Raw genomic sequence first — 26,400 nt, 5'->3', positions numbered from 1 at the left:
TGTGTTATTTTGCTATATATGTTAATTCTATTATGTTTTAACTCCATAATCCATAATTATTATTATTTACACAGTAAATGCTTGTTTAGATTTACTCATGTATGTGCCACTTCATTTATTGTTTCTTCCTTCTTGCGTCTCTGGCTTTTTTCTGGTATCAATTCCTTTCTGCTTGGAGTTCATTCTTTAGAATTCCCTTTAATGAGGTTTTGGTGGTGGAAAACCCTATTTTTTAATATGAAAATGTCATTTCACCTGTTGAAAAGTATTTGTGTTACTTAGCACATTCTCAGATATTATTCCACTGACTTCTGAACTTTGTTTTTGCTGATGAGAAGTCAGCTATCAAGCAATCTGCTACTTTATTTGAAGGTAATTTGTCTTGTCTTTCTAGCTTCTGTTAAATTATCCCTTTGCATCTGGTCTTTGAAATTATATTATGACATGCCTATTGTGTATTTTAAATGTTATGCTACTTGGAGTTTGTTGAGCTTCTTAAATATGTGGATTTTTGTCTTTATCATTCTGAGATGTTCTCAGTCATTATCTCTTTGAATACGGCCTTTTCTCCATTCTCTTGTCTCCTCCAGCAACTCTGATTAGATATATGTGAGAGCTTCTCACTCTGTCCTCCGTGTTTTCTTAAGTCTCTTTCATGCTTTCTGGTCCTTGTGGGCTGCCTTTTTAATAATGTGTTCAGCTCTCTCTTTCATTCACCAGTTCTCCCCTGAGCTGGGTTTAATCTGCTCTTCAACCTATTCATCAAGTATTTAATTTTAATTCTATTTTTCAGTTATAGGAGCTCCATTTGATTATTTATGATGTTCTAGATCTTTACTCATTTTAATCTTTTTTTGTTTCTTGTAACATGTTAAGCATACTTATTTTATAGTCTGTGTGATAAAACAAATCTCTGATTTCTTTTGTCGAGCCTGAGTTTTTGTTTCTTCTGGCTCTCATACTTGATGCACTGTTTCCTTTTGTATATGATAACTTTAGCACAGACTTATTCTGTTTCCTTGTAGAAACCCTTGGAAATTTGTGGGACAAATGTGAATTCCTTTAGAAAGGATGTGTTTACGTCTATAAGATGCCAGGTATGTGGTGGCAGGGGTACTAGATGTGTAGGACCACTTTCAAACTTATGAATGACTCAAAGTTTGGGGAAGGCATTTAGGGAGTGTGACTTGGGACTGCAGATTCACGGGAAGGCCAGTTTGGGTGGGAATCAAAGGATGGAGATAGGGAAGTTTTATTTCTACTCTCTGAGTAGGGTAGGGGGTATTTTCAGTTTCTTTTACTAAGAATTTAATCCTTTGGGCTCCCAAATTAATGAGGAGCAGTCTCCTATTAGAATCCCCACCTGATGGGCTCAGAGATTTGTCTTCCTCCTTTGTAAGATGGCAAAAACTGATGTCCCTGCTTTGACAAAAAAACTCTCAAAGTGAAAGTTGGCATCAGTGCATCACTTGCCTCTCTGGATTTTGCCTACATACAGGTATTGGGCTGCGTATCTTTCACTTTCCTGCCAGCTAAGAGATGCACTCACAAATGTGTTTTTTGTATAATTACCATTATTTTTTCATTGTTTTTAGGAAGAGTCTTAGTCTGGGCCCCTAACCCATCATGTTGATACCCTCTTTTTGTTCTTATTTTTTATTTGTCTTAAGCCCTTAAGACATAGTTCAGAAGCCCCAGAAGCCAGGTGACCACATGCACACACTCTCTTCTCAGCTTCCTGGGACCAGGCTGCCTCGTAAAGCATCATAATGACAGTGCTTTCTGGGCTGGCAGGGATGGTCTTTTGAAACCATCCACAAATCCAGCCTTTGCTTGAATACAAAGAGCTCATTGTGACAAGTTACAGAGCTCACTCCTTTGTCAGGCCATCCATTTCTCACTTGAGCATGTGTCTTAGAAAGATCTGTCTTATATTATTTCATGTTACCTAATAAACCCACATAGTGGGCTAATGGGGAACAGAGACGTTAGGTGTCAAGCTTCCTAGAATGGTGGATTGCCAGGCACATGGCGGGACATGTACCTGGTAGAACAAAGAAAGGCAATGAGAAGGGTAGAGAAGGAAACCAGGATTTACTGGGGAGTTGCTATCATGTGTAGGAATGTTGAGGGCACAAAGAGGCTTAATTTAAATGACTTGTCTGAGGTCAGAGTTGACAAAAGGCTGAGCTGGGGTTCAGCTCCTCAGGCATCTTCCTAGGGATCTTTGCTGTGCTTGGTGAATTTTGGATGACAGAGCATGACAACTAGGTGATTATGCGGCCATTGCAGGCCTGTCCTGCCCAAAAGGAACAAATGTCAGGAGGGCAAAACTGACCCGGCTCAGCTGGTGAAATGAAAAGGATACAGCCTATTCCTGGCATAGCCTCTCCTGGCCCTTGGGAGGGAGGAGGTCTCTAGATTCCCCTAGCTGTAGGACTGCAGTGCTCAGGAGCTGACGCATGGGCACCTGGAGGAACCAGGACATGCAGCCCTCACCAAGACACCCGCTCCCGGGTTCCTGCCTAGGCCAATGCTAACACGTAACACAGCTCCATGAGTGGAATGACTCAGCCACACGAATGCCAATAAGCAGCACCCCTGCTTCCTTCCCATGCTCACGCTGACCCCATGACAAAGCTCCAACTCCTTACAGTACATGTGGCCTGACTCAGTTCACCCCGAGCCAAGGGCAGTGGGGGCATTCAGATGGTGGAAAGGGTAGGGGGCATGGGAGCACAGGCTCTGGCTGGGCCATTTCTCAGGGTGCCCGGGTTATTTCTAACATCCCCTCCTCCAAAGAGACAACATCATCCCCTGCCCTTCAAGACTTCTCTCTTGTTGCATTCAGTATCTTCTCTGATAACTGCTGTAAAGTGATTCTTTATGGACACCAAAAATACAGAGAAAGTCAAAGAAGAATGGCAATCACCAATATGCTCACCAGTCGGAGTCAAACACTGTTCTTCGGAATGAGCTTTCCTAGGCTTCCATCTCATCTCTCTCACCTCCATCTTTGTATCTCCACCGTCTCTCCCCATCCTGCTCTCCATCATCTCTGTCTCTGTCACACCTCTCTCTCTCCTCCTCCCCCTTCCCCATGTACTTGGGAAGCAAGGGCAAAGGGACTAAAGTGCCCCAACCTGCACCCCATTCTGAAAGTCTCTTTCAACCTCAAAGGAGGCCACTATTCTAAGGGAGGCATGTATTCCTTCCACCTCTTAAACGTGCTTTTCTAGACAGCTTTTGATGCACAGAAATCATAGAGTTTTGGGGGGGAGGTTGTTTGCCTGGGCAGGGTCGGCTGCGTGCATCAGTGGCACCCACGATGGCCAGACTGGCTGTGCAGGTACTGCCTGGCCCGACTGGCCTCATCTCCGGAAGTGCAGTTGATTCGTCCAGTCCCCATTAATGGTCATTTAGGTTGTTGTGAATTTTTTGTTCAACAGAGGCTGCTGCGGTGAGATACATCTTGCCTTCTGCAGGGCTGAGCGAGCGCTTTGTCCTATTTCCTCTCTCCTGATTTCCAGGCTGTCCCTCTCCGTTGGGTGGGTGGAGGTCCTTGGGTCTTCTTGTCTTGAGGGCCCTGCTGACCCAGGCCCAGCGTTGTGCCCAAACTCTCCTCCTTCCCCTTCCTGTGGCCTCCTCACTGACTGTGTGTATGTGTGTGTTGGGGGTGGGTGGGTGGAGTTAGTTAGTTAGTCCTGGCTTTGCTCGACATTCTTCACATGGTGGAACATGGGGTCCCGCCTGCCTCAACGTGTCCCATCTGGACAACACAGAGCATCTAGGAGGCCAGGAGATCCTTGAAAGAGCCCCATGTCTTCTGCTCCCATCCCATCCGTGGGTGATGGGATTTGGAGACTGAAATGGGGTCGATCCCATTTTACAGAGCAGGACACTGAGGCCAAGGGAGGCGGCATGGCATTGCCAAGGCCACACATCTCACAGGGGGCAGGACCAAGACAGCCGGTGAATGGCTGTGCTCATTCTTTCATTCCACAAATGTTTTCTGGGCACCCAGACATGCCCACACTGTCCCGGGTCCTTTGGATACAACCCTTAACCTCCCACTGAGGGGGCATGATCATCTCCATTTTACAGAAGAGAGATCAAGGCTCAGAGAAGTGGAGGGGCCAGCCCATGGTCACACAGCAAGGCAGAGCTGGAGCTGTGTTTGAGCTCCCAACCTCGTGCTCTGCCCACTCCGCAGGGCACTGCCCCCAGGCTGGGGATGGCTCATAGCCGATTCCCACCCAGGGCCCTCCACCTGCCAGCCACCTTCCCAGGGCCTCACATTTCGGCAGAGGACAGAGCACACAATGCATGAGCGAGCATAGAGATCATTCCAGATCGGGCCATCTCCTCCATGGAGAGCTGGGTGGTCAGGAAAGGCCCCTCATGGGAGGCGATATGGAGCTGAGACTGAGATGCAAGAGGTCACGTGAGTCCTGTGGGCAGACACCCATCCAGGCAGAGAGAACAGTTGAGGCCCTGAGGCAGAACAGGTTTGGAGACTGAGAAGAGGCCGGCGGCGGAGGTGGGGGGGGCGGCTGGAGCACATGCTGGGCACTGCGGGGTGGACCGCGAGGCCGTGAGGAGATGTGGGCAGTGGCTGATGGCCCCCTCCCCTGAGCTCACCAGGCCCGTAAACACCCCCGGCCACAACCCCCCTGCTTTCCCTCCTCAGCCATCTGCCTCCAGTCCCTTGTCTCCTGGCCTGGCCTCTCTGCTGGTCTCCAGGGGCTGGACTCAGGGAGCACTTCACCTGCCCCGGGGCCCCCACGTGCCTCCTGGGCAGGCCCTGCCCCCCTCAGCCCTGGGGCCATGCACTTTCTGTCATACGAACTGTCCACCCGCATCTGCCCACTGGTCTGTGCCAGGCCTCCTGGCACACGCTGTTCCTTCTGCTCAAACCCTCTTCCTCCACCTTCTCCCCTGGTGAACTGCGGCAAGACCAAAGTCATTCCCCCATCTGACCCCAACCAGAGCCCAACCCTCCCCCCATGGCCCCCCAAGGTCATCCATCACATTTCCCTGGGTCCTGGCCCAGCAGAGCACAGGCCCCATGAGTCCCCAGTGGCTGAGAGGAATGGCCTGGTCCCTCTGTGTTCCAGGGGCTCAAGCGCCTGTTGTCCTGCTTCCAGGTCTTCACTCAGCCCTCCCGCACTCGTAGAGATCCCTTCCTCCCGCCCCACCCCCCCCATGCCACCTCTTCCGGGAAGCCTTCCTTGATCCTCCTGCCCACAGACCCAACCAACCAGCCCTTTAGTTTCTCCAGAGACCTCCACTGCGACTGTGGGGTCCGTGCCCTGGCTCCCACTGATGGGCCCGCGCACCAGCCCACGGGCCCACTTACCAGCTATGCGGCATTCAGTGGGCCAGCTTGCAGCACGGCATTCTGCGTAACCCAGTCAAGCCTGGTAGGGTCCTGGGCTCCTTTCTCGGGCTGGGCCAGAGTAAGACCAGGTCCTTCCCTTGTACCACTTTACTTACTGTTTGCCTGGCACTGGGCAAGCGGCCCCCAGAGCTCAGCAGTAGTAGCCAGGGACTTGCTTCCTTCTGGAGGTATCTCTGGACACAAGCTGAGGATGAACAGCTTCACACGGTCCCTACCCGTCAGGGTGACTCACCTGTAACAGGTGCGCAGAATGGACACCACAAATGGGACCTCCTGCTGCCTGGGGACACAAGGCACATTCCCAGACTCTGACCAAGGGGCCAACTGGCTATTTAGTGAGCACCTACTATGTGCAGGGTAGTGCAGGACCCCTCATCTAATCCTAACAGCCAAGAAGCCCCAGGTGATGAGCTGAGGAAGTGGCTGAGCCAGAACTTGACCCCGGACAAGGCCTCCTGCAGAGGGCTTGCCCATCTGATCTCTGTGGATGGGCATCCAGGATGGGGAACAGGTCAGACCTGGCCCTGTCCTGGGGAGCCAGAAACAGATGGTCACATGGCCCTGGAAGGAGTTTTCTACGCCTGAATGAAGGGCTTTGGCCACCTCTGCTGCAAGTCCCCAGCCCCTGCCACGGTGGACCCCCTGGCTTGCTTTCCTTATGGAGCTGCGAGCTTCGGGTGGCTGATAATGGGCACCAGGGCACTGCACACCACCCACAGCATACCCACCCAGATTGCCCCGCAGGAAGCCACGGATGGCAGCCTGGACACTGGGTCCCGGGGCCAGAGGCCTGTTCCCTTCCTGGCTTAGTGAGGGAACCTGTCCTCTATACTCACCACGCCTTCTGCCGCCAAATGTGGGGTCCCTACCCCAGTCAATTCCCCACTTGGACCCTGGCTGGGTGTCCTACAGGTCAACTCAGTTCTGATGTGAACCACCTGGAGTTAGGTGAAGGGCTCAGTCCCACAAAACTGCCCCCACTGAAGACACTCTTCGCAAGTCCTGGCCACCTGTACTTCTAACCAACCAGCTATAAGTTGGGGTTCCCATTACCCCCTCCTCAGGTTTGATAATTTGCTAGAACAGCCCACTGTTCTAGCAAAACACTCAGACCAAGACCCTCCCTGGGCCGGCCTCTGCTGAGACGCTCCATATCTTCCTCCCGGCTGGGAGTGAGGGGAGGCTGCTCAGGGTGGAGCGCCGGGAGGAGCACGGCCTGTGAGCAGCGAGTCTGAAGGAGCTGGGGGCGCCGGGCCACCACAGCGCCCATGGAAGCTTGGTGCCATCTGAATAAGGTGCCCCTCCCCAGGGCGGCCCAGCCCTGCAGGCCCCGGCTGGACTCCCGCCCTGCTCACCCTTCCGGTGGGAGCCTCGAGGAGGGAAGCAGCCTGCAAAACCCCAGGTGGCAGCTTAGCCCTGGGGCCTGGGCCTGGACTCACACCCACATTAGAGGGAAGTGTGGGAGCAGGCGCCCCCCCCCCGGGGGTCTCCTGGGGGACACAGGCTGGAGCAGCAGGGAGGACCCCTGCGGGATTCTGACCCCCTTCCATCATCTCCTGTGCTCCAGGCACTTGGAGACTCCGTTTCCCCCCCTGTGAGGAAGGCAGTGTCCCTGGGCCCAGAGCAGCTGGGGAACGCACAGCAGGGGCCGAGTGTCCCAGCCATGCCGGGCACTGGGAGGTGCTGCCCCAGCAGATACCGTGCAGCCCCTTGCGAGGTGGGGCCGGGAAAGTTCTCCCCTGCCCCAAGCCCGCAGCTTTCATGGGGATCACCCAGGCCCCACGACAGCCTGGCGACGGTCCCCGAGAGCAAGTCGGTGCTATTCCTGCTGCCCTGGGCAGCCCTGTGGAAAGGGGGAGGCCCAGAGTCCTGCCCGGGACCGACGTGTGCCAGACACACTGATGCTGTGGGCACAGAGGCGCCAGGAGCCTGCCCGTGGGAGGGCTGTAGGTCGCAGTGGCTGCTGCAGGGACCAGTGGGCGGGCGGCCCCCCAGGGAGCAGGGGGGAGGGGAGGGCCGAGGGGAGAGCCCGCCCTCACAGGTTGAGGGTGGTGGCCTCACCAGGGTCTGTTCCGTCAGGCCAGGGACACCCAGCCCAACCTACGCCCGAACGTCTTCCCGAGTGTTGGAGTGGGGTGGAAGAGAGGCAGATGTTGCGTGGATCTCATGAGAGAAAGCAGGAGGCCAAGATGGCCAGAGCCATCGTGAGGGGCCAAGGACTGGGGGGTGGGGCTCGAGTCAGGGTTCCGACCGGGGCTGGGGAGCCAGGCCCAAAGAGTGTGTGCATGGGGGGGCTGGGGTCACAGGGACAGACAGACACGGGCCCAACCCTGCTGGCCACCAGCCGTGTCACAGGGGGTTTCCGTGTGCTGTCCCGTGTGCGTGGGAATCCCTACCTGAGTCGGGGGCTGATGGGCTGGGTGGGGTGGCCCCTGACCACGCTGGGCAAGCAGATGCACGGACGCAGTGGACCAGCAGAGAAGCAAGGCGGGCCGTTTATTGGAGAACTTGTCACGGACACACACAGGCCATGGCACCCCAAGCCCAGCCTGGAAACAGCCCCGGGCCCGGGATAGCTGGCAGAGGCCTGGATGTCTGCCTGCTGTGGGGGGCAGATGGACCTGCTTGATGCACAGACCCACCTCTCCTGCCTGGGCTGCCTCGGGGCCCTCAGGAGAAGAGCCAGCACTGGAGGTGGGGGAGGGCCAGGTCTGAGGGGGCTCAGGAGAGGTTCCCCAGGCCCCACCGAGCCGTGGCCCTCCCTTACACTCACCTTTCCTTTCTCCTGGCTGGGCTGTGACCCCCAGGTCACAGCAACAGGTGCAGGGACCCGGTGGGGGGCGGGAGGGGGCTGGTCTGGATGGGTGCTGCTCTCTGGGGTCTGGTTAGTGCCAAGCTCCAGCAGAGGGCCCTGCTGGCCAGTTCGGGAAGGGGTGAGGCTGCCGTGTCTGGGGCACTCACAGGAGTTGGGGGGGGAAGGGTGGGGACTGACGGAGGGAAGGTGGGGGCTAGGCCGGGCCCCCGTGGCTGCCGGGTCACCCGTGCCCACAGGAACGGGGCCCCAGAGGAGGGCCGCAGGGCTCAGGCCTGTGCCTCCAGGGCGCGCACGTGCACGCTGGGCAGGCAGAACCAGGACGGCGGCAGCTCCTTGCTCGCACTGTCCTGGTGGAAGCGGATGTGGAGGAAGAAGTCGCCCGTGTAGAGGAAGAGCAGGGCTCCCAGGCAGGCCGACCGGCCTGCAGGCTGCACCTGTGGGAGGAGGGGCGGAGGTCAGCCCAGAGCAGACCGAGCCCCAAAGCCACCAGGAGACCCTTGGACCTGCCTGGACGTAGGGGCAACGGGGGAGGGGAGGGCCCCCTCCAGGGCTTCCCTGCTGTGCCTCCCCAAGCAGGTGGCTGCCCCTCTCTGAGCCTTAGCTCCTGGCTTCAGAGGGAGCACAGCACTTCCCTCCCTGGGCCATGTGGGGGTTGAGGCAGGCTGGGGGTGGATGGGATGAGGTATCATTTCAGCAGGTGAATGGGCCGTGGGCGCTGTGCCGTGTGGATGTCACTGGTCCCGCTGGGCTGCAGGCAGCCACCACCAGGCCGGGAGCACTGACTGAGCGGGGCCGGGGGCTGGTGATGGCAGCAGGTCTGACGCTATCCTAGGCCTCCTCCACCCGCCTTGTCTCCTTAACAAGCTCGGGGTGGTCTCTCCATCCTGGACCACGGCCAGGACTCGGGAGGTCCTGTGGTGAGTCGCATGAACGAGGGTCAGCACAGACGAGTCTGTGCTTGCTCCCCACTAAGCCCACCGCCCGGGGGCGGGGGTCTGGGGACAAAGGAACAATGGCCACGGGGGCTGCGCTGGGACTCACAGACCGCCACGCACCGCATCCAGGTAGAATGTGCTGGAGCCCACGAAGGAGACGGCATCGTGCAGGTCGTAGTTGTGCACTCCGTTCTGGTGGTCCTGGAAGGGCGCGACAGTGAGGGCGAAGGGCCCCACGCTGCATGGGCTCCGGTTGGTCAGCCGCACCTCCAGACGCACGGGGTCGCCCACCCGGCAGGCCGCGGCCTCACAGTCACAGGGCTGTCCGTCCACCAGCACATCTGCAAGGGACACAGGACACGAAACTGTCAAGGGCACTGCCCAGCCGGCCTTGCGCACCTGTCTGCCATTCATTCATTCATTCATTCCCTCACTCCTTCCCACACCACGGCAGCTGCCCCCTCCATGCAGGCTGGGTGCTGGGCACAGATGCGTGGCCCAGTCCCTGCCGTCCCAATGTGCAGGCTGGAGAAGACAGGTGTGGACACCAGAGCTGCCCCCAGAGGGTCTGTGCCATGCCGGAGGGGCCCGGGGTAAGCTGGGGTCTCCCATGCTCCTGCCTGAAAGGGCTGAGCTGTGAGCCACGGCCCACAGTGGAGAGGAAAACCAGGAGAGAGCCTCAGAACCGAGGGCAAGAACGTGCCAGGGGCTGTCCGTGGTAAGCCTGGGACCTGGCTGGGCCTCTACCACACACACATGCACAGTGGGCTGCCCAGAGTCCCCCAGGGAGGGCTGGGCCATCCTGGGGGCACCACCCAGGTAATGGGATACTAGCTGGGAAAAGGTCTGGAACCCGAGGAGCAGAGTGGGGATGGGGGGCGCAGAGGGGTGGTGGAGATGGGGGTGGGGGTCGGTAGAATGCAAAGTGCCATGCTAGGACTCCCACTCCCCTCAAGCCCCCAGGACGTCCCCGTAGGATGGTGGGAGGGGAGGTCTGGGGGGCCCACCTGCAGGGATGGGTGGGATTTGAGAATGAGACACATCCTCGGGAGAGGCAGATGAGGGGAAGCAGACTTGGAGGAGAGGCCACATGAAGACAGAGGCAGAGATTGGAGGCCGAGACGCTGGAAGAGCAGGAAGGAGCCTCCCCTGGAGCCTCTGGTGGGGGGCACGGCCCAGCTGACACCCAGCCTGCAGACCCGTGAGGGCGCAAATGCCTGTTCCGTGAAGCTCATGGTCTGCGGTCACTTCTTACGGAAGCCCTACACACCGACATGGCCAGGCAGGAGGTCGCCGGCTCACTGACCCGACCGTGGAGGTCAGGGAGGGGGCCCAAGGCTGCATCGTGACTTGGCGTCACCCGCTACTCGCTATGCAGCCGCAAGGGGCCAACTCCGAGCCCCGCCAGCCTGCCTCGGCTGACCTCTACTTGTCGCGTCCCCAGGCCGACCGGGGACACCTCCTGACTCGCAGCTGCTGCTTCTGCCACCAGGTGACCGCGGGGAAGACCCTCCCGCCCGGCCGCTGGGGGGGGCCCTGGAGCCTATGCAAGGAGGCTGAGGCCCCTCTCGGGGTCCTGGAGGCACAGGTCTGGAGGAAAGTTGGGGGGTGGCCTGCCTTGGAGGGGGGCGAGGAAAACTCTCCCTGCGGGGAAGGGCTGTCCTCAGAGTGCTTGCGTCTCTTCAGCTGACCTTGCGCAGCCAAGCCAGGGACGGGTGTGAGTGTGTGCATATGAGAGTGTGTGAGAGAGCACGTGTGTGTGTAAGTGGGAGTGTGCGTGTGTGCGAACGTGTGTATGTGTGGAGGTGCATGGGAGTACGTGTGAGTGGGAGCGTGCGTGCGTGTGGACATGGACGGGGGGGGCACACCGGGAACAGGGTGGGCAGAGGCGGGAGGCAGCGTGTGGGCGGCTCTGTGTGCAGCTGGGTGCGGGTGGGGGAGGGACTGCAGGTCCAGAACCACCCACCACGTGTGCCACCAAGTCCATTCTTCCAGGAAAGCCTGAGATCAAGTCTCCCCCCCCATATTCTGTTTCTTCATAGAAAATTTGGAAAGTTCATAGAAATAAGACTAATTTTCTACCATTCCCCCCTACTTCCAGCCCTTTCCCCACATGTCCTCACCGCCGTGCTTGGTGGCTGGCGCTCTGGGACCATGAGAACAGAAGCATGTTCTACATGGTGACATTTTTGTGAGAATGTTTTCGAAGGCTGCAGGGGATTCCATTAAAGGAATAAACTGTAATTTACCCACCCGAGCCCAGTGAGGTTGTGTCCACTTTCTCAGTAGATAAATATCCCCACTGTGCACGTTTTTATACTGAGCTCCGTCCGCATTCCTGCCTCACGTCCTGAGGATCCGGTGTCGCGAACACAACTACTGGCACAGAAGTGTCTCTAAGAGGGTCTGATACCAGGGTGGCCTGCCGCTCGCTGTGTCCCCACCTCCCCAGGTGGGGAAGCCCCCGCCCCGCTCCACCTGCCCCACGCTCCCACCTCGGGGGGCAGAGCCTCCACGGGGCCATCACTGGATGACATTCATTCACTCCGGCATCCTCCACGGGGCCCTCAACACCTGCTAGCACCTGCAGCCAAGGTGACAGGACCACGGAAATGCACAGGTGCCGACGTGCAGAAAGTTCTCAGTCCTGCACGACAGAGGCTGTGGCGACAGGGGTGTGACAGGGTGCTTCCCACCTGGCCCTGACGGGGGGCCCTCCACCGAGCGCTGGCACGGACCGGCGGGCACAGCGGGCCTCGGTCATGTCTGCTGAACGGTGAACGCGACCAGGCACGGTCTAAACCTCTTGAATCAAATGGGGAGAATGGAGAGAGAAGGTGTCAGGGCGCCTCGGTAGCTGGTTCCATTAAGGGAAAGATACGATTATGTGCAAATCAGTGAAGGGTGCTGGCTCATTACATCTCTGCTCTTTTTTTCCTTGCAGAGAATTGTGCGCGTCGCTCGCTTGCTAGGACAGCTGAGGACTGGCCTCTTGCTCATCCAGCTCTGCTTGCTCCCAGCCCCCGACCCCGCGCAAGGGGGAGGGGAGACAACGCTGTGTACACAGGTGCTGGGGGTCACCTCCCTTGGCACTCTCTAGAAGGAGCAGGGATTTGTGGCCTTGAGGCCAGGCCAGGGCGGCAGGGGTGGTGGACGGGCCCCTGGCTAAGCAGGAAGCTGAGCTAGGGTGTTGACCTGGCCTCTACCCTTCATCCTGGGGGGGGGGGGGGGGGGCTTTGCCAGCCTGAGTCTCCTTCACCTCATCTGCAAAGCTGGGATGATGATCCTGGCCTCAGAGGCCTGGGGTAGGTGAGAGGACCAGAGAGAGGGCAGAGGACCCAGCCAGGCCTTCCCTGCCCTGGTCTGAGGTGAGTCCTCCCCCTGGACCCCCAGATCGCTGGCTCTTACTCGGAGCTGTGACTGCTTGCTCCCCAGGGAGAAGGGGGGCGGCCCTCTAGAGGGGCAGGACCCACCTGTCCTGCTACCTGCTGTGTCCTCATGCACAGGGTGACAACAGTCCCAGCTCAGCCTGGCGTTGGCACTGGAAGTCCTGCATCCAGGAAGCCCTTGGTGCCAGGCAAACGGGGACAGCCAGGCATGCCACCCCAGGATCTGGCACCCATAATGACTGCCCACCAAACTGGAGAATTTCCGTGCTCAGAAAGCAGCCGTTTCCTTCCTTTCTGCAGTCCAGCATCTCAGATCGGGTCCATGGGCCCCAGAACTCCCCACATCACTGGGAGGACACAGCAGAGCAGAGCAGGGGTCCGCTGTTCCCTGAGAGAACAACAGGCTTCCTGCATCGAGAAGGATCCCGTGGCCAGTGTCTCCTGGGACCCGTGGGGTGTTGTTTCAGAAATCTGGGGAAAACGTGCCTAAGGATGCTGGGGATGCTGAGGATGCTGGCCATGCTCAGGTGCGGCTTCGCACCCCATCAGCACTGCTGCCCCAACGTACCCCGTGCTGTAACTAATTCGCTTCTCTGGCTCTGACCTGGACCAGCTGTGTCCTGTCCCAGGCTGAGGGCCCCGCTGAGCAAGGCCGGGAGGAGCAGCTGAGACCAGAGGAGAGGCCTGCGCTGGCCACCAGCGGTTCAGGAAACCCACTAGGAAGGAGCTGGGAATGAATAATTAAACACTTCTCAAAGGCAAGCTGTTTGGGAGTCATTCCTGAGGTGCCTGGAGGGAGGAGAGCCACCCGTTAACTGCTTCCCAGTTTGAGTCCCGTCTGCAGAGGTCCCTGTGAGGGCTCCGCAGGCCAGCCCCCTGCCCTCTAGACAGGGAAGGTGGGTGCCTCATCCACTCGCCCACGGCAAGACCGGGACCCCAACAGCGATGATGGGTGAGCTCCTCTGTGTGCTCAGCAGACTGGCCAGCCGGCTCTCAGGCAGGCGGGACACCGGTGAGTGAATGTGTCCCCTAAAGCTGGCACGTCCTGCCCAAGTGTCCCTCACGGCCACCATGGTGCCTCCCTCCCACGGCAGGGTGGGCTCATCGAGGCCCTCATGGAAGTCTGGGTCTGGTAGCGGCGGTGAGTGGGGCCTCATTTCTCCCCTTGGCCTCCGGGGTCACCTCCTCTGTGTCCCCCCATGCTGCTGGTGACCTCTCCTGCTTCCCTCTCCAGGCGGTGTGGGGGAGCTCCTGTCATCTGCAGTTCGAGTACTTTCTCCTGCACTCACCACCACTCACCCTCTCTGAGCCTCAGCTTCTACTCCTTCAGACGGGAGAGCAGAACCCATTTCTGGGGCATCTGTGAGAATCAGGACTGGGCGGGCCGAGATGGGGGTGCTCAGCGGCCCGTTACCGCTGGGACTCACACCCACCCTGGGGAGTCCAGGCCTGCGGGGCGGGGCGGCAGTGGTTGCTCCAGGGCCCTTCTTCAGCCACGGGATGCCTGAGTGCCCACGGGGATGGGGGCCTCGAGAGCCAGGGGCTGGAGGCAAGTGCCCAAGGACAGGCAGAGCCGCGGGCTGCGAGGCCTCAGGGAAATGGAGCCCTGGGGGGGGGGGCCAGCTCAGGAGGCGGCCCACCGCCCCCCACCCTCCCCACGACGCCAACCACAGCTGCCCAGGAGCTGTGCACAGGGGACCTCCTCCTGGGGGCTGCTCGGGAGCAGAGAGCAGGACAGACAGAAGTCTGGCTCTGGAGGGTCAACCTTTTCCCCAAAACCTTCCAGAACCCTGAGTCTGCTTTACCAGCACAGGGGATGGTGAGGTAGACAGAATAATGCTCCCCGAAGGATGTCCACGTCCTCATCCCTGGAACCTGTGGAATATGTCCCCTCCCACGACAAAAGGGACTCGGCAGCTGTGATGAGGGGAGGAACCTCGAGATGGGGAGAGTATCCTGGAGTAGCCAGGTGGGCCTGATGGCATCACAGAGGCCCAGCCTCACACCTGAAGGTCACACCGAGGTCGCTCCACTTTGGCGCCCATGCCCAGCCCATCAGCATGTCTGGGGTCAGCAGTCAGAATTCCCTTTTCCACCCGAGTCCGGGCCAGCTCCCTAGCAGACCTCCCTATGTCCACACTTCCTGTTCTACCCTTTCCCATGCAATAGTCAAAGGGATGGTGTAAAAATGCCATTCAATCTCCTTACTTCTTTGCTTGCCCCTCGGCTGGCCTATGGCTTCTCTTTACACTCAGAACAAAAGGGAGGTTCGATCACATTTCGGCCACTGACGCTGGCTTCCAGGGCCCTGCATGGCTCCAGCAGGGTTGCCCCCCATCACACGGGCTGCTGTTCTGCCCCACTTCTTGCTCTAGCCACATGACCTCCCTCCTGTTCCTCTAGCATGCCCCAGGACCTTTGCACCTGCTATTCTTGCCACCTTGGCCGTCTCTTCCGAGAGGTCATTTCTGAACACACAGTGAAGAGTCCTCCTATCCCTGTTACTCTTTCACACCCTCTCTGTTTTCTCATGGCTCTTGACATCCTATCTCTTGTTTACCCATTTGCTTAAGTATTGACTGTGTTCCTTCTTCCCTGGATGCTCCATGAGAACTGGCACTTGCCCATGTCCCCAACACCAGGCCAGGCAGGCACTCACTCTGTTTGATATCTGGGGGGGCGACCAAGTGGCTGGACGAGTGCATGAGTGTGCTCTGGGGCTGGGCTTGAGTCTCCACCCCCATTCACTGGCTGTGCCCAGCCCCCCTTCTGGCTCCCGGTCACTTGTCTGTAACCTGTGTCTCAGAGGGACCGGGCCATGTCCCTGAAGTGCCCTGCAAAGAGGACATTAGGACCAGCCTGCCGCTGCCTGGCTCTGGGTCCCTGACTCGCAGACCAAACTTTCGTAGAGGACGTTATTTATGCAGGAAAATCTCATGCTGTAAGAAATCTCCCGGGAGCAGATTAGTCTCTTCCCTCACAGCATTAAATCGGGCCATGGCCCATCTCCCTCTGCCCCTGGGACTGCTTCTCCTTCACTTTTAGTCCCAGCCAGAGTCACAGACCTAATCTTGTCTGGCCCAGAATTCCTCCTGAAACCACTGCCACGCTTCTGCTACAGCACGTCCCGGCTCTGTCACCAGCACACACTATAAATAGAAGCCGAGATGAGGGAAGGGCCCTGGGGGGCCGACTCTGGAGAGGCGCGAGGAGAGAGGAAGCTGCCCGTGCCAGCCTGTGTTTTGGCCAAGGGCAGCCACTGTTGGGTGCGGGTTCAGGCTGGGAGCCAGCCATGAGGCTGGGGCAGAGGGGTGCACCCTGGGCGGGGGTGGGGCCTTGTGCTGCCCCCACCTGCGGGTGTCTTACTCGGGGCCAAGCCCCCGACTGGCAACCTCACGTTCCTCCCGGAGGGCGCACAGAACAGGTGTGCCTGTTGCGTAGGGACACTGAGGTGCAGGGAGCTGATGGAGCTGCCAGGGCCTGGGTCCAAGGGCCTGCTCCCCGATACCCAGCTCTGTGGGAGCCTGGCCCTGGAGAGCTTGCTGTGGGCTAGCGAGGTAAGCATGGGCTGCTCCCGTGTCCCCAGCGGGGGCTTCCTGGAGGAGGATGCCCAGATGGAGTGCCCATCACCCAGGTCTTGGAATCAGCATGGAGGCTGGAGTCCTGCTTTTGGGGGCAGGGGCTCTGCCCTCTAGCCTCAGTTTCCCGTCTCCCCCCAGGAGGGGCTGAAGCAGCTCTGGCTGACACGAGGCTAGTTCAGGCCCCACCTGGGTTCTGACGAATGCTGCCTCTTCTGAGCTCTGCTCTGGTTCACCGCTGGTGCCAGGAAGGAGCCAGCCTTTCTCGGGGCCTTGGAGGTACAGAGGCACGGCCCTCGGGATCTGCTACTTTGTGCAGTTCACTCCAGAGGTTTCCGTGATCCAAAGAAGCCCAGGAGAAGGTGGAGAGCTCAGTGGACTCAGCCCCTCTACGCAAGCCTCCAGCACGCTCCGGCACGGACTTCCCTGTTACTCTTGTTGGTGACAAGCATGCCGGTTCCTCGAGCATTGCCTGTGTCCTAGCCCCTGTTCCAAGGCCCCACGTCATCTATCCCGTCCCACTGTGCAGATGGACAGTCAAGGCATGGAGAGGCTCAGTCGCTGGCCCCGCTGTAACCCGGGGCTCCTGAGCCCATTTATTTTTTTAACAGCTTTATTGAGATACACTTCACATACCATACACTTCACCACATACAAGGTACAGTTCAGTGGGTTTTCGTGCATTTCCAGAGCTGGGCGGCCATCACCACAGACAATTTGAGAATGTTTTCATCACCCCCAAAAGAAATTCCATTCCCTTAGCCTCACCCCCACCTCCGCGTTCCCTCCAGCCCTAAACAGCTACTGAGTTTCCAGCTCCCTAGACTTCCCTATTCTGGACTTCCACAGGAGTAGAATCGTACGTGGTCTTTTGTGTCTGGCTGATCTCACTTCGAGTAATGTTGTCAAGGGTCATCCGCATTGTAGCAGGCGTCAGTACTCCACTCCTTATGATGAGATAGGATTCCCCTGTGTGGACATGGTCTGCGTGGACGTGGGGCAGTGGCACTGTGGGCTTCCGTGGACGTGGTCTTTGTCAACATGGGTCATTGGTGCTGTGGGCTTCTGTGGACGCGGTCTGCATGGATGTGGGGCAACGGCGCTCTGGGCTTCCGTGGACGCGATTTGCGTGGACGTGGGTTTCCATCACCCCAGGAAACACAGCTCCGCGTGGAACTGCTGGGTCACATGGTAACTCTCTCTACCTTCTGAGGAACTGCCAGGGTGCTTTCCACAGCAGATGCACCATCTCCCGTTCCCACCAGCGGGGAGTGGGGTCCCGATTTCTCCACATCTGCATGCTTGCTGATGTCTTCTTGGTTCTAGCCACCCTGGTGGGCATGAGGTGGCATCTCGTGATGGTTTCACTTTGTATTTCTGAGACAGCCATGCCTGGTCATGCTGCCGCGGCCCTTACTCTCCCACAGGGCCCTTTGGTGAAGTCTTGACTCACTCCATCCATAGCCGTGAGAACCTTCTGGAATCCCAAGCCCTTAGCTCCCACTCCTTCTGGAGCCCAGGGCCAGATGGCTGGGACTTAGTGTGGGACCCTCTCCTCCCATGCATAACAGAGAGTAGGGGCCCGGCAAGTCTGAGGCCACCAGTGACCACGAGGCCAGACTCTGGGACAATCAGGGGCCGAGAGCATGGCTGCAGGAGAGGGGCAGGTTGAAAGCGGGGGTTACAGAGCCGGTGGGGAGGGTGCCCCGATGAGGAGACTGATCCTGAGAACACACAGGTCAGAGGCGGCAGGCAGTCAGGCTGGGCCTGCAGGGCCCACAGGTGTCTGTCCAGTGAGCTCTGTACAGAGAGGGTGGGCACGGGGTCTTGGGCAGGTGTGTGCTCCCGGCCATCAGGAGACATTCGCTAACCAGCTGGGAACAGCCCTGGTTCTAACCTCCAGGAGACTTTTCACAAGAGAATGTCTCGGCCGTGCTGTGTCCGAGGTGGGCTGAGCATCCAATTCTGACATGCACGTGCCCACAGTCTCGCTCAGAGTGGGCAACAGAGAGGAGCAGGGTGAACAGGGGTGGAAACCGGGGTCCAACCTCCCTGGTGGAGCCAGCCCGCACAGCAGGCTTCTTGGAAGGGGCAGGGAACACCTAAAATACCAGCCCACCCCAAGGTCATGTGCAAATCACCTTCAGTGGAAAAGAGGGTGGATTTCTTACTCAACCGGCTTATCCAACAACCTGCGCATTTCTCCTTTAGGACAAGATTCCCAAGGCCAGGTGAGCTCAAACTCCAAGCAAGGACACCCGCCCTCACCCCACACCTCAACCCTTCCCGACTTTGGGTGATTGTAAGAAACGGGATGGCCAAGTAGACTTTAGGCCCAAATATCTAATTCTGGATAAAACATTTTAAATATGTGAGAACAATGCAGTAGAAATTAATTCAGGGGGCGCCTGGGTGGCTCAGTCGTTAAGCGTCTGCCTTCGGCTCAGGTCATGATTCCGGGGTCCTGGGATCGAGCCCCGCATCGGGCTGCCCGCTCCATGGGAAGCCTGTTTCTCTCTCTCCCTCTCCCCCTGCTTGTGATCCTGCTCTCACTGTGTCTCTCTCTGTCAAATAAATAAATAAAATCTTTAAAAAAAAAAAAAAAAGAAATTAATTCGGTGAAGACCCAGGAACAGCCGAAGTGAGTCAGGTTTGGGAGGCCCTACCCAGCCTGCTTCAGTGAAAGCACGTGTAAAAGTTAAACCTCACGAGACACACACATTTTTCTAGTCATCATAAATTTGGGGTGGGCCTAATTTTTAGAGTCAAATTTTATTCAGATGAGGCTTGGGAATTTATACAGAAGCTCTGTCACCTTTTAAATGCAGCAAAAGAAATTCAAGCAGAAAAACAAGCAAAGCCTGGGACGTGAGGAGAGCGGTAAGGCGAGGGGACCCAGGGGTCACCCTCCTCCCTGGCAACAACTGGCGGGGTCCCTTGGAAGAAGGTATAGGCAGATCCGGTATGAAACCCTGCAATGTGCAAGTATCCAGTAAAAAGTGGTGAACTTTCTCGAATGCCAACATGGTAGTAACTAACTGACACGTTTTCCTTCTTTGCCAATGAGAGCCAGGTAACTGACCTTCTCCCTTCGGCTGACAGGAAGCCCAGTGCCAACGGTGTACCAATCTAGAGCACCACGCTGGCCCTCAGTGAGCCGCGCCGCCGTCTACACACACATACGCCCTCACACTCACATACACCCTCTCCTGCAGGTCTTGACCAATTATGCCAAAGGTGGTTTTCCCTAGTCCGGACATTTTAAATTTAATTTGGCTACTTTATTGTATATTGAGAGAGTGGAAAAGAGATTAGAAGCATGGGCATGCCCAGGAGGTGGGGTGATGGTGTTCTGGGCAAGGGCCTCACATGCAGAAAGGCAGTGCGCAGCCCCCCTCACTCTTCCCCATCCCCCTGCCCCCACTCTGTGAGCCCCCAGCACTGCGGGGAAGGGGGCCATGCCCTCTGGTGTGCAGGCTCAGACCAGGAGACGGGCAGAGATGGACAATGACAGGCAGAAGGCGGGCCGGCTCCATCTGCCCCAGAACCACAGTGCGGTTTTAGGAGAGCTCAGCTCAGCAACAGGGCTCCCATGGGTCACGGGGCCAGAACACAGGCTCTCTCTGCCCCCTCGGCGACTGTCAGGGTGTGCACCATATGAGGCCGGAGCTTTGCTCTCAATCCACCAAATGGCATGCATTTTTAACAGTTATTGAGGTAGCTAATTAGTTCATAAACCAGAATGCCTCCTCCTCGGCATCCAGGGAGGGAGCCTGTTCAAGGCCCACACGTGTAATTACCCTCAAGTGGAGAACAGCTCCTGAGGAGCCGTTTGGCTCTCATGGGTAAATAATTTACTTTTACAACTTTTCATTAAAGATTAAAGGAAATTAAATTAAAATTAAGGCGAGTTGGAATTGTAGGGGAGGCCCGTGCAGCTTGGAGTTCTCATGGAGAGACTCTCTGGCCTCTGGAGCAAGGCCATCAGCCAGCGAGCCTGGCACAGGGCATCCAGTGCTACAAGGGGGTGTGGGGGGGTGTGGAGGGAGCCCAGGGCAGGTGGGGGCCAACTCCCCCAGGAGAAAGGTCTTGGGCTGCATCCTGGCGTGGCCCGTGCCTATCTGTGCACTGTGGTGAGCAGCCGCCTTGAACATGGGAAGAAAGACGTGGGTCCAGGGTCCTAGCCCATGGACACCCTCTACAGCTACGGGGCCAGGCTTCTCGGGCACAGGTAGATGGCTTCTGCTTCCTCCTCTGAATGCGGACACCACGCCCCACACCCACCAGAGGGTTGGCACGGGGAGTGGAGGAGATGCGCCCAGGAGAGGGCTTAGCTGGGAGCCTGGACAGAGTGCAAATGCCCAACAAGCATGGGGGGCTGGGAGGAGCGGCCACAGGCAGTGGCTCCTTCAGTCACAGAGACTTGAACCCGGGTCTCCCCGCCACCAAAGTCGGCGCACACACCTCGCCTGAGGGCTCCGTGCCGACGGCGGCATTCTGGGCTGGGCTCCTGGTGCCCTCTCACGGGCACGCGCCCCCAGCCCTGCGTCACAAGGCCCTGCTCACACGCCCCCAGCATCAGGCAGCCTTCCCCGCTCTTCCCTGAAGGAACACTTGAGCTTGAGAAGGTTCTGGTGGCAGAGGCAGGCCGGGTGTTTGCCACACCATTCCCTTCCTGCCAGGCGCACAGCCAGACTGCAGCCTCCCAGTGGCGGGTGCGAACACGGTATGGAGTCCTGGCCAGGGCACGGAGGGGAGATGACACCCCCCGAACCTGGCCCACAAACACGTCCCTCCTCCCACCCCCATCTCCCCACCGAGACGGAGGAGTGGAGCGAGGGGCCATGGGGGAGGCCACGGGAGGGGGAGGCCACAGAATGGGCAGAACTGGGGTCCCCCCATGAGTTCCAGAAAGGCTCCCCCACCAAGAACAGCACGAAACCTAAATACAGTAAGGCTGGTGTTAGGTCCCTGAAATCCAGGGCTGTTTGTCACCATACTGAGAGGTGACACATACAGGTCTCGAGCGCCCACGTGACCAAGCTCCCAGCACTCAGAAGGAAACGCTGCAGCGTGGCCCGGAGCTGACCGGCCCCCGGTCCCTGTTCCTGCGCGTTGGGACAGGGACCACCCTGGCTCGCCGGGGACAAGCCTCTAGTAAGTCTGCCCCCTTCCGCCACCTGGATTCAGACAAGCACTTCAGACCACAGGAGATAAACTGGGAGAAAAGCGGGAGAGAAAAATGGAAAATCTGCCCACTGGCTGGTCACATTATGCAGAGCCCTCTTCCTGAGAACAGCAGAGAATTTAAAATGAGTCCTCTGTCCCCGAGCAATGTCTATACCTTTTCAATCGCTCATTTTTCATCTCGTCGCAAGCCTTTCTACATAAAGCGCATTCCTGCCACCCAGGGAGCCCTGCACTGCCCCCGTGGTCCTGCAGAAAGCCTCGGAGGCCCTCACCTGCAGGTCACACGCGCGGTACAGCCGGGACCACGGGGCGAGCCCAAGACCCGCAGGCCCTCCTCTTGGTGAGCCAGCACGAGGAGGGGCTGGCGGCGCGGCCCTGTTTGTTGCTCTGCCTGGGAGGCCGCCCTGCCCACCTGTCCAGCTCAGCCTCCCCCCCAATGCCTGGGTCGCTGTACCTGGCACTCTGCATTGGCCTGGGGGTGTGGCTCCTGAGGCCTGCGGCTGGGCACTCCCTCCATTCCCCAGGGCCCAGCAGGGCCTGTGTACGTGGGGCCTCCCATCGTGATCTGCAGGCCTGGCCAGGACCCTGGACTCCTAGGCCTGTCCAGTGGGGGAGACAGCAAAGCAGAAGAAAAAGATTTTCCAGAGAGAAGACCTAAAATGATGCTCGGTGTAGGGATGGCGCTGATGGCTCCTTCAGAGTCTTCCAGACCAAGCTGAAGGCGGTCTGCCTCTCCCTGTCTGTGTCGCTCTCCCCTGGTGCCCTGGGACCCCACCCTACCATATGGCAGCCTCCCACAGCCATGCGATGCCCCTCAAACCCTGCTCCTTGCGGACTCCTACTGGCCTCTTCAAAACTCAGCTCAAGCAGCACCTCCTCCGGGAAGACTGCCTGCACCACACCCAGCCCCACACCAGCTCCTTGTCACACCACGCACGAACCCGACTCAAGAGTTGTGACAGGCTGCCTCCCGTAGACTTGCTCTTTGAGGGGAGGGGCTCAGGGGTCATTCACCGAGCCAAGTGAATAATGAACTCAGCTGGCTACGGCTCACTGTGTGACCTTAGGTAAATCATTTACCCTGTCTGAGCCTCTGCTTCCCCATCTGCTACACAAGAGGGATGAGAGGGATGATTTCAAAGCAGGCTATTACTTTCTGGCTCTTGTGCCCGGGCTCAGCCCGCTAAGTGACAGACCCTCCTTCTGCTGAGCCAGGGCGCTATGCTTGCTCCCCGCCGTGTGCTTGCTGGACACGGTGCCAGGAGCCTGCCCCCCTCCCCCCATACAGCCCAGGGCCTGACACCTGGCTGGTGCTTAGTCCACGTTCATGGGTCAGACAGACTCTAAAATGGCAACAGCCAAATCTTCCCCTAGAACCACAGTGTCCTGGAGCACAACGTCCGTCAGGGACGACTGGGGCCACAGAAGAACCTTCCAAGTGGCCCGAGTGACCAAACCACGGGGTGGTGGTGAGCTTGCTGCCCTGTGCGTAACCGGGAACAGGGTCAGAGCTGCTCCTGCCATGAGAAAGGCGCCCCTTTGAGCCACCAGAGAGCATGGCCCCACTGAGTTTGCACCGCTTTTGGAAGGGGGCTGAGGGGCTCACAGGGATATGGTCGGGGACAGGGCCCCTTGCTTCCTGCTCCCCCCGGGGCGGGGCAGGCAGTGCAGCAATGAGTAGGATGCAGCGGGCCCCGGGGGGAGACAGGCCCGCACAAACCCAGGACAGGGTGAGGGGCCCCTCGCACCGCAGCCCACCCCACCCCACCCAAGGCGAAGGGGTTGGATGGTGCAGGGGGACATCGTAGGAGGAGCAGAGACGCCTCAGGGTTAGGTGCCCCAGCTCTCCCAGTGCGGCATGGGCGGCATGCTGGCCCCGAAGACCCACCCCCACCAGAGCTGCTCCTACCGACCGAGGCCCCCAGAGCGACGTCCCCAGTTCCCAGCCTGAGCTTCTCTGACTAGTGCTTGAACATCCCAGAGGCCCCCGAGCGCAGGATGTGTGCAAGATTCCGACTCTCTCTGATGAAGGCCGGCACCCTGCGAATGACCGTGGCCTTACCACATCCCAGAGGGACGTCTCCCTGGGGCCCTGGCCAGCTCCTGTGTGCCGTTCGTCCTTGGCCGCTCTACCCCAGCCCACCCCAGCACAGACGAGACGTGCCCTCAGGCCGCTGCCCCTTGCTACAGGCTGGGTCCTCCCAGGTTTGCAGAGGAGGAGCATGGGGCGAGGCAGCAGCCCTGCACTGCAGGCCCCCCTCCCCGGGGCTGTGCTGGGCACAGGCTGAGGGGGCCGTCTGGGCAGACCAGAGCCAGAGAAGAAGGGACTTGACAGGCTTGTAGCCTTCCGCTCTCAGGGCAGGCCTCTTGCCTCCCTCCAAGGAGGGGTGGCCTCTCTCAATGCGCCTTCCAGCCCTGAGAGGGCAGGATCCAGGACCCCTGGGCTCGCCCCACGGGCCCAGGGGATGTGTCCTGAGGGGCCACTCACACCGCAGCTGTCCACCGGGCCCGCATCCCCACCACGAGCAGGCAGCGCGCTCCTGGAGGCACTGTTCTAACAGTGTTGGTGGCCGCTGCACGTCACATGAGCACCTGCTCCTCCCACCGACGTCATGCCCACGCAAGAGAGCCCTGATCCTCCAGCAGGACAGTCCTGCCGGGGCTTCCCAAACCGAGCTTTCTGCAGAGATGTCAAGACTGCCACCAGCTGTCCCTGCAGAAAGGGCTCCCTGGTCCCGTGACAGCAGATGACACACCAGAGCAGGTACAGCTTTGGGGAGAATGCTCAGGAGGAAGGACACACCTAAAGGGCGGTGACTGGAGTTGGTGCATGCGAAGGCTGCCCTGGGGGAGGGGCGGACAAGCCATGATGGGCGGCCCTCACCCAGCCTCAGTCTCCTCGTCTGTAGGATGGGCTGAGGATGCCTGCCTGGGAGGGATGCTGGACAATAAAGGGCCCCAGAGCTGGGCGCCTGGTGGCTCAGTCGGTTGAGCATCTGATTCTTGTTTCAGCTCAGGTCATGATCTTGGGGTTGTGAGATCGAGCCCCGGGTCGGGTTCTGTGTGCTGGGCAAGGAGCCTGCTTAAGATTCTCTCTCCCTCTGCCTCACCCTCTAAAAAAAAAAAAAAAAAGGGCTACAGAGCATCAGGATGCTCTCTGTGTGCAGGCCTGTGCGTGCATGCTGTCCGCTAACAGGGCGGGGTCACTCCCCGGAAAGCCCTCCCACTGCAGCCTGGGCCACCCTGGCTGTCACTGCCTGTCCCTGCTGTGTCCCCACACACTGGGAGCCGCAGAGACAGGGCCCGAGGCTTGCTCCTCTCTTGACCAGTGAATGCCTGGGAATGAGGGTGTGTGTGAGGGAAGGGCCAGTCCCTTCCCGGAGCCGCTGTCCGCCTCCCTGCTCCTGGGCTCCCTGCAGCCGCTGGCTCTGCCACCACGACGGGATACGAACCCCGCTCTTCCGAGGCTCCCTGTGCACTTGGCACTGTTCTCAGTGCCTTGGATGGATCATCCCATTAAGCCTTACAAGGGCCCTGTGACAAAGGGGTCTTCCTGTTGCCGTTTTATGGATGAGGCACACGGAGGTTAGGTCACCCGCCTGAGCTGAGATTCAACTGCAGAGCTCACACTGCTTGCTTCTGTGTGAGTTCATCTGTCCCCCGCGGCAGCCGCCAGGAACACAGGCAGGACGGATTACCCGGCGGACACAGAGGAACCGAGTGCACCTCCAGCACAAGAGCCTAGAGCCCTCGCCCCTCCACCAGGTAGCTCAGCTGGGGCTCTGCCTGCTCGGAGGCTTGCAGAGGCCAGGCTGGAGTGGGGGAGGCCCGGGCCAGGCCAGGGGGCTGCAGGGGCCATCCTGAGGAATGACTGCCCTGCTCCCCACAGAGCCGATCAATATGCCATTTGAAATTAGTCCGTTCCAGCGAAAGGTTATGGGCGCCCACCCAGTTGACGCACCTGGCCACACATCTGAAGTCTGGCCCAATTCTGTCAGATGTCAGTCTGAAATCGCAGTGGATTTCTCAGCTGTGAAATGACCAGCAGCCAAAACTAAACAGAACACATCTTTCAGGGGGTCTGGAGCCAGGGATGCTCAGGGGTCAAGACCACAGCCCCTGGCGCTCAGACAAGCCTGGCCCTTCCAGAAACCGGGTCACCCATAAGCATCCTTGCTCCAGCAATCAGGGCTCTCCACTGGCTCATACTCATTTCTCTGTCTCTGCATGCTGCGCACCTGCTTCCAACAACAGCGTATAACCACTGGCAACAGGGTCAGGCTCCCGTTTCTTTGCTTTCTGAAGTTGCTGACCATGGCTGTGTGGTGCCCCCAGTTAATGTGACCCCCACAGCTCCTTCTAACCTGTCTAGCTATGGGGTTCCTGTGTCCACAGGCTGGATACTTCATCTTCTATCTTCACAAACTCGACCAACACTAGACTACATGTCATCCATCTATCCCTATCCACCCACTCACTCACCCGCCCATCCATTCACCCACCCGTTCATCCCTCATCCATCCATCTACTCATCTATTCATCCCCCATCCTTCCAGCACCCACCCATTCTATCCATCTACCATCCATCTACCTACCATCTACCATCCATCTATCCATCCACCCATCTATCCATCTACCCACCATCTACCATCCATCTCTCTACCCACCCATCTATCCATCTACCATCCATCTATCCACCCACCCATCTATCCATCTACCTATCATCCATCTACCGGCTATCCCTCCATCTACCTGCCACCCATCCATCCCTCCATCCACCCACCATCTAACATCCATCCATCCCTTTCTCCCTCCCTCTCTCATTCACTTTCCATCATATTTCTCAATTGCATTTTCCCCCTTTACTAATTTGTTCTGTTCTTCCTTCAGGGTGGGATACCCCAAGTGCCTGCTGAACTCTCATTCACCTTTAGGGCCTAAATCTACTAATGTCTCCAACACAAGCCTTTCCTATTCCTTCCAGATTTTTCCATGCTTCCCTGGGGACTTGATTGTGCCTTTACTCAGCTGCCTGAATCAAACAGACCACGCTGACTCTTACTCTGCCATTTATTTGCTGTTTTTCCTGTGG

At 58.3% G+C, this 26,400-nt stretch overlaps 1 protein-coding gene across 4 annotated transcripts in view; it reads right to left on the bottom strand.

The window, feature by feature from the left end:
- Positions 1-7,878: 7,878 nt before the first annotated feature.
- The window catches only part of TRAPPC9 (trafficking protein particle complex subunit 9), a 550,504-nt gene continuing 531,982 nt past the window's right edge, over positions 7,879-26,400 (bottom strand). For all 4 annotated transcript variants that reach the window (XM_054512434.2, XM_064587832.1, XM_064587833.1 and 1 more), the window contains 2 exons: positions 9,272-9,492; positions 7,879-8,650 (listed from right to left, as the gene is read on the bottom strand). In XM_054512434.2, coding sequence (XP_054368409.1) covers positions 8,483-8,650; positions 9,272-9,492 — 389 coding nt within the window. In that variant the 3' untranslated portion in view covers positions 7,879-8,482. The remainder of the gene's footprint in view (positions 8,651-9,271; positions 9,493-26,400) is intronic.

The sequence above is a fragment of the Mirounga angustirostris genome, unplaced genomic scaffold (genome assembly GCF_029215605.1).
Source record: "Mirounga angustirostris isolate CCGP_5_RB_7025 unplaced genomic scaffold, mMirAng1.0.hap1 SCAF_4, whole genome shotgun sequence".
Classification (NCBI taxonomy): domain Eukaryota; kingdom Metazoa; phylum Chordata; class Mammalia; order Carnivora; family Phocidae; genus Mirounga; species Mirounga angustirostris.
Note: the sequence above shows the minus strand (reverse complement) of the source record. Positions and strands in the feature narration are given on the sequence as shown.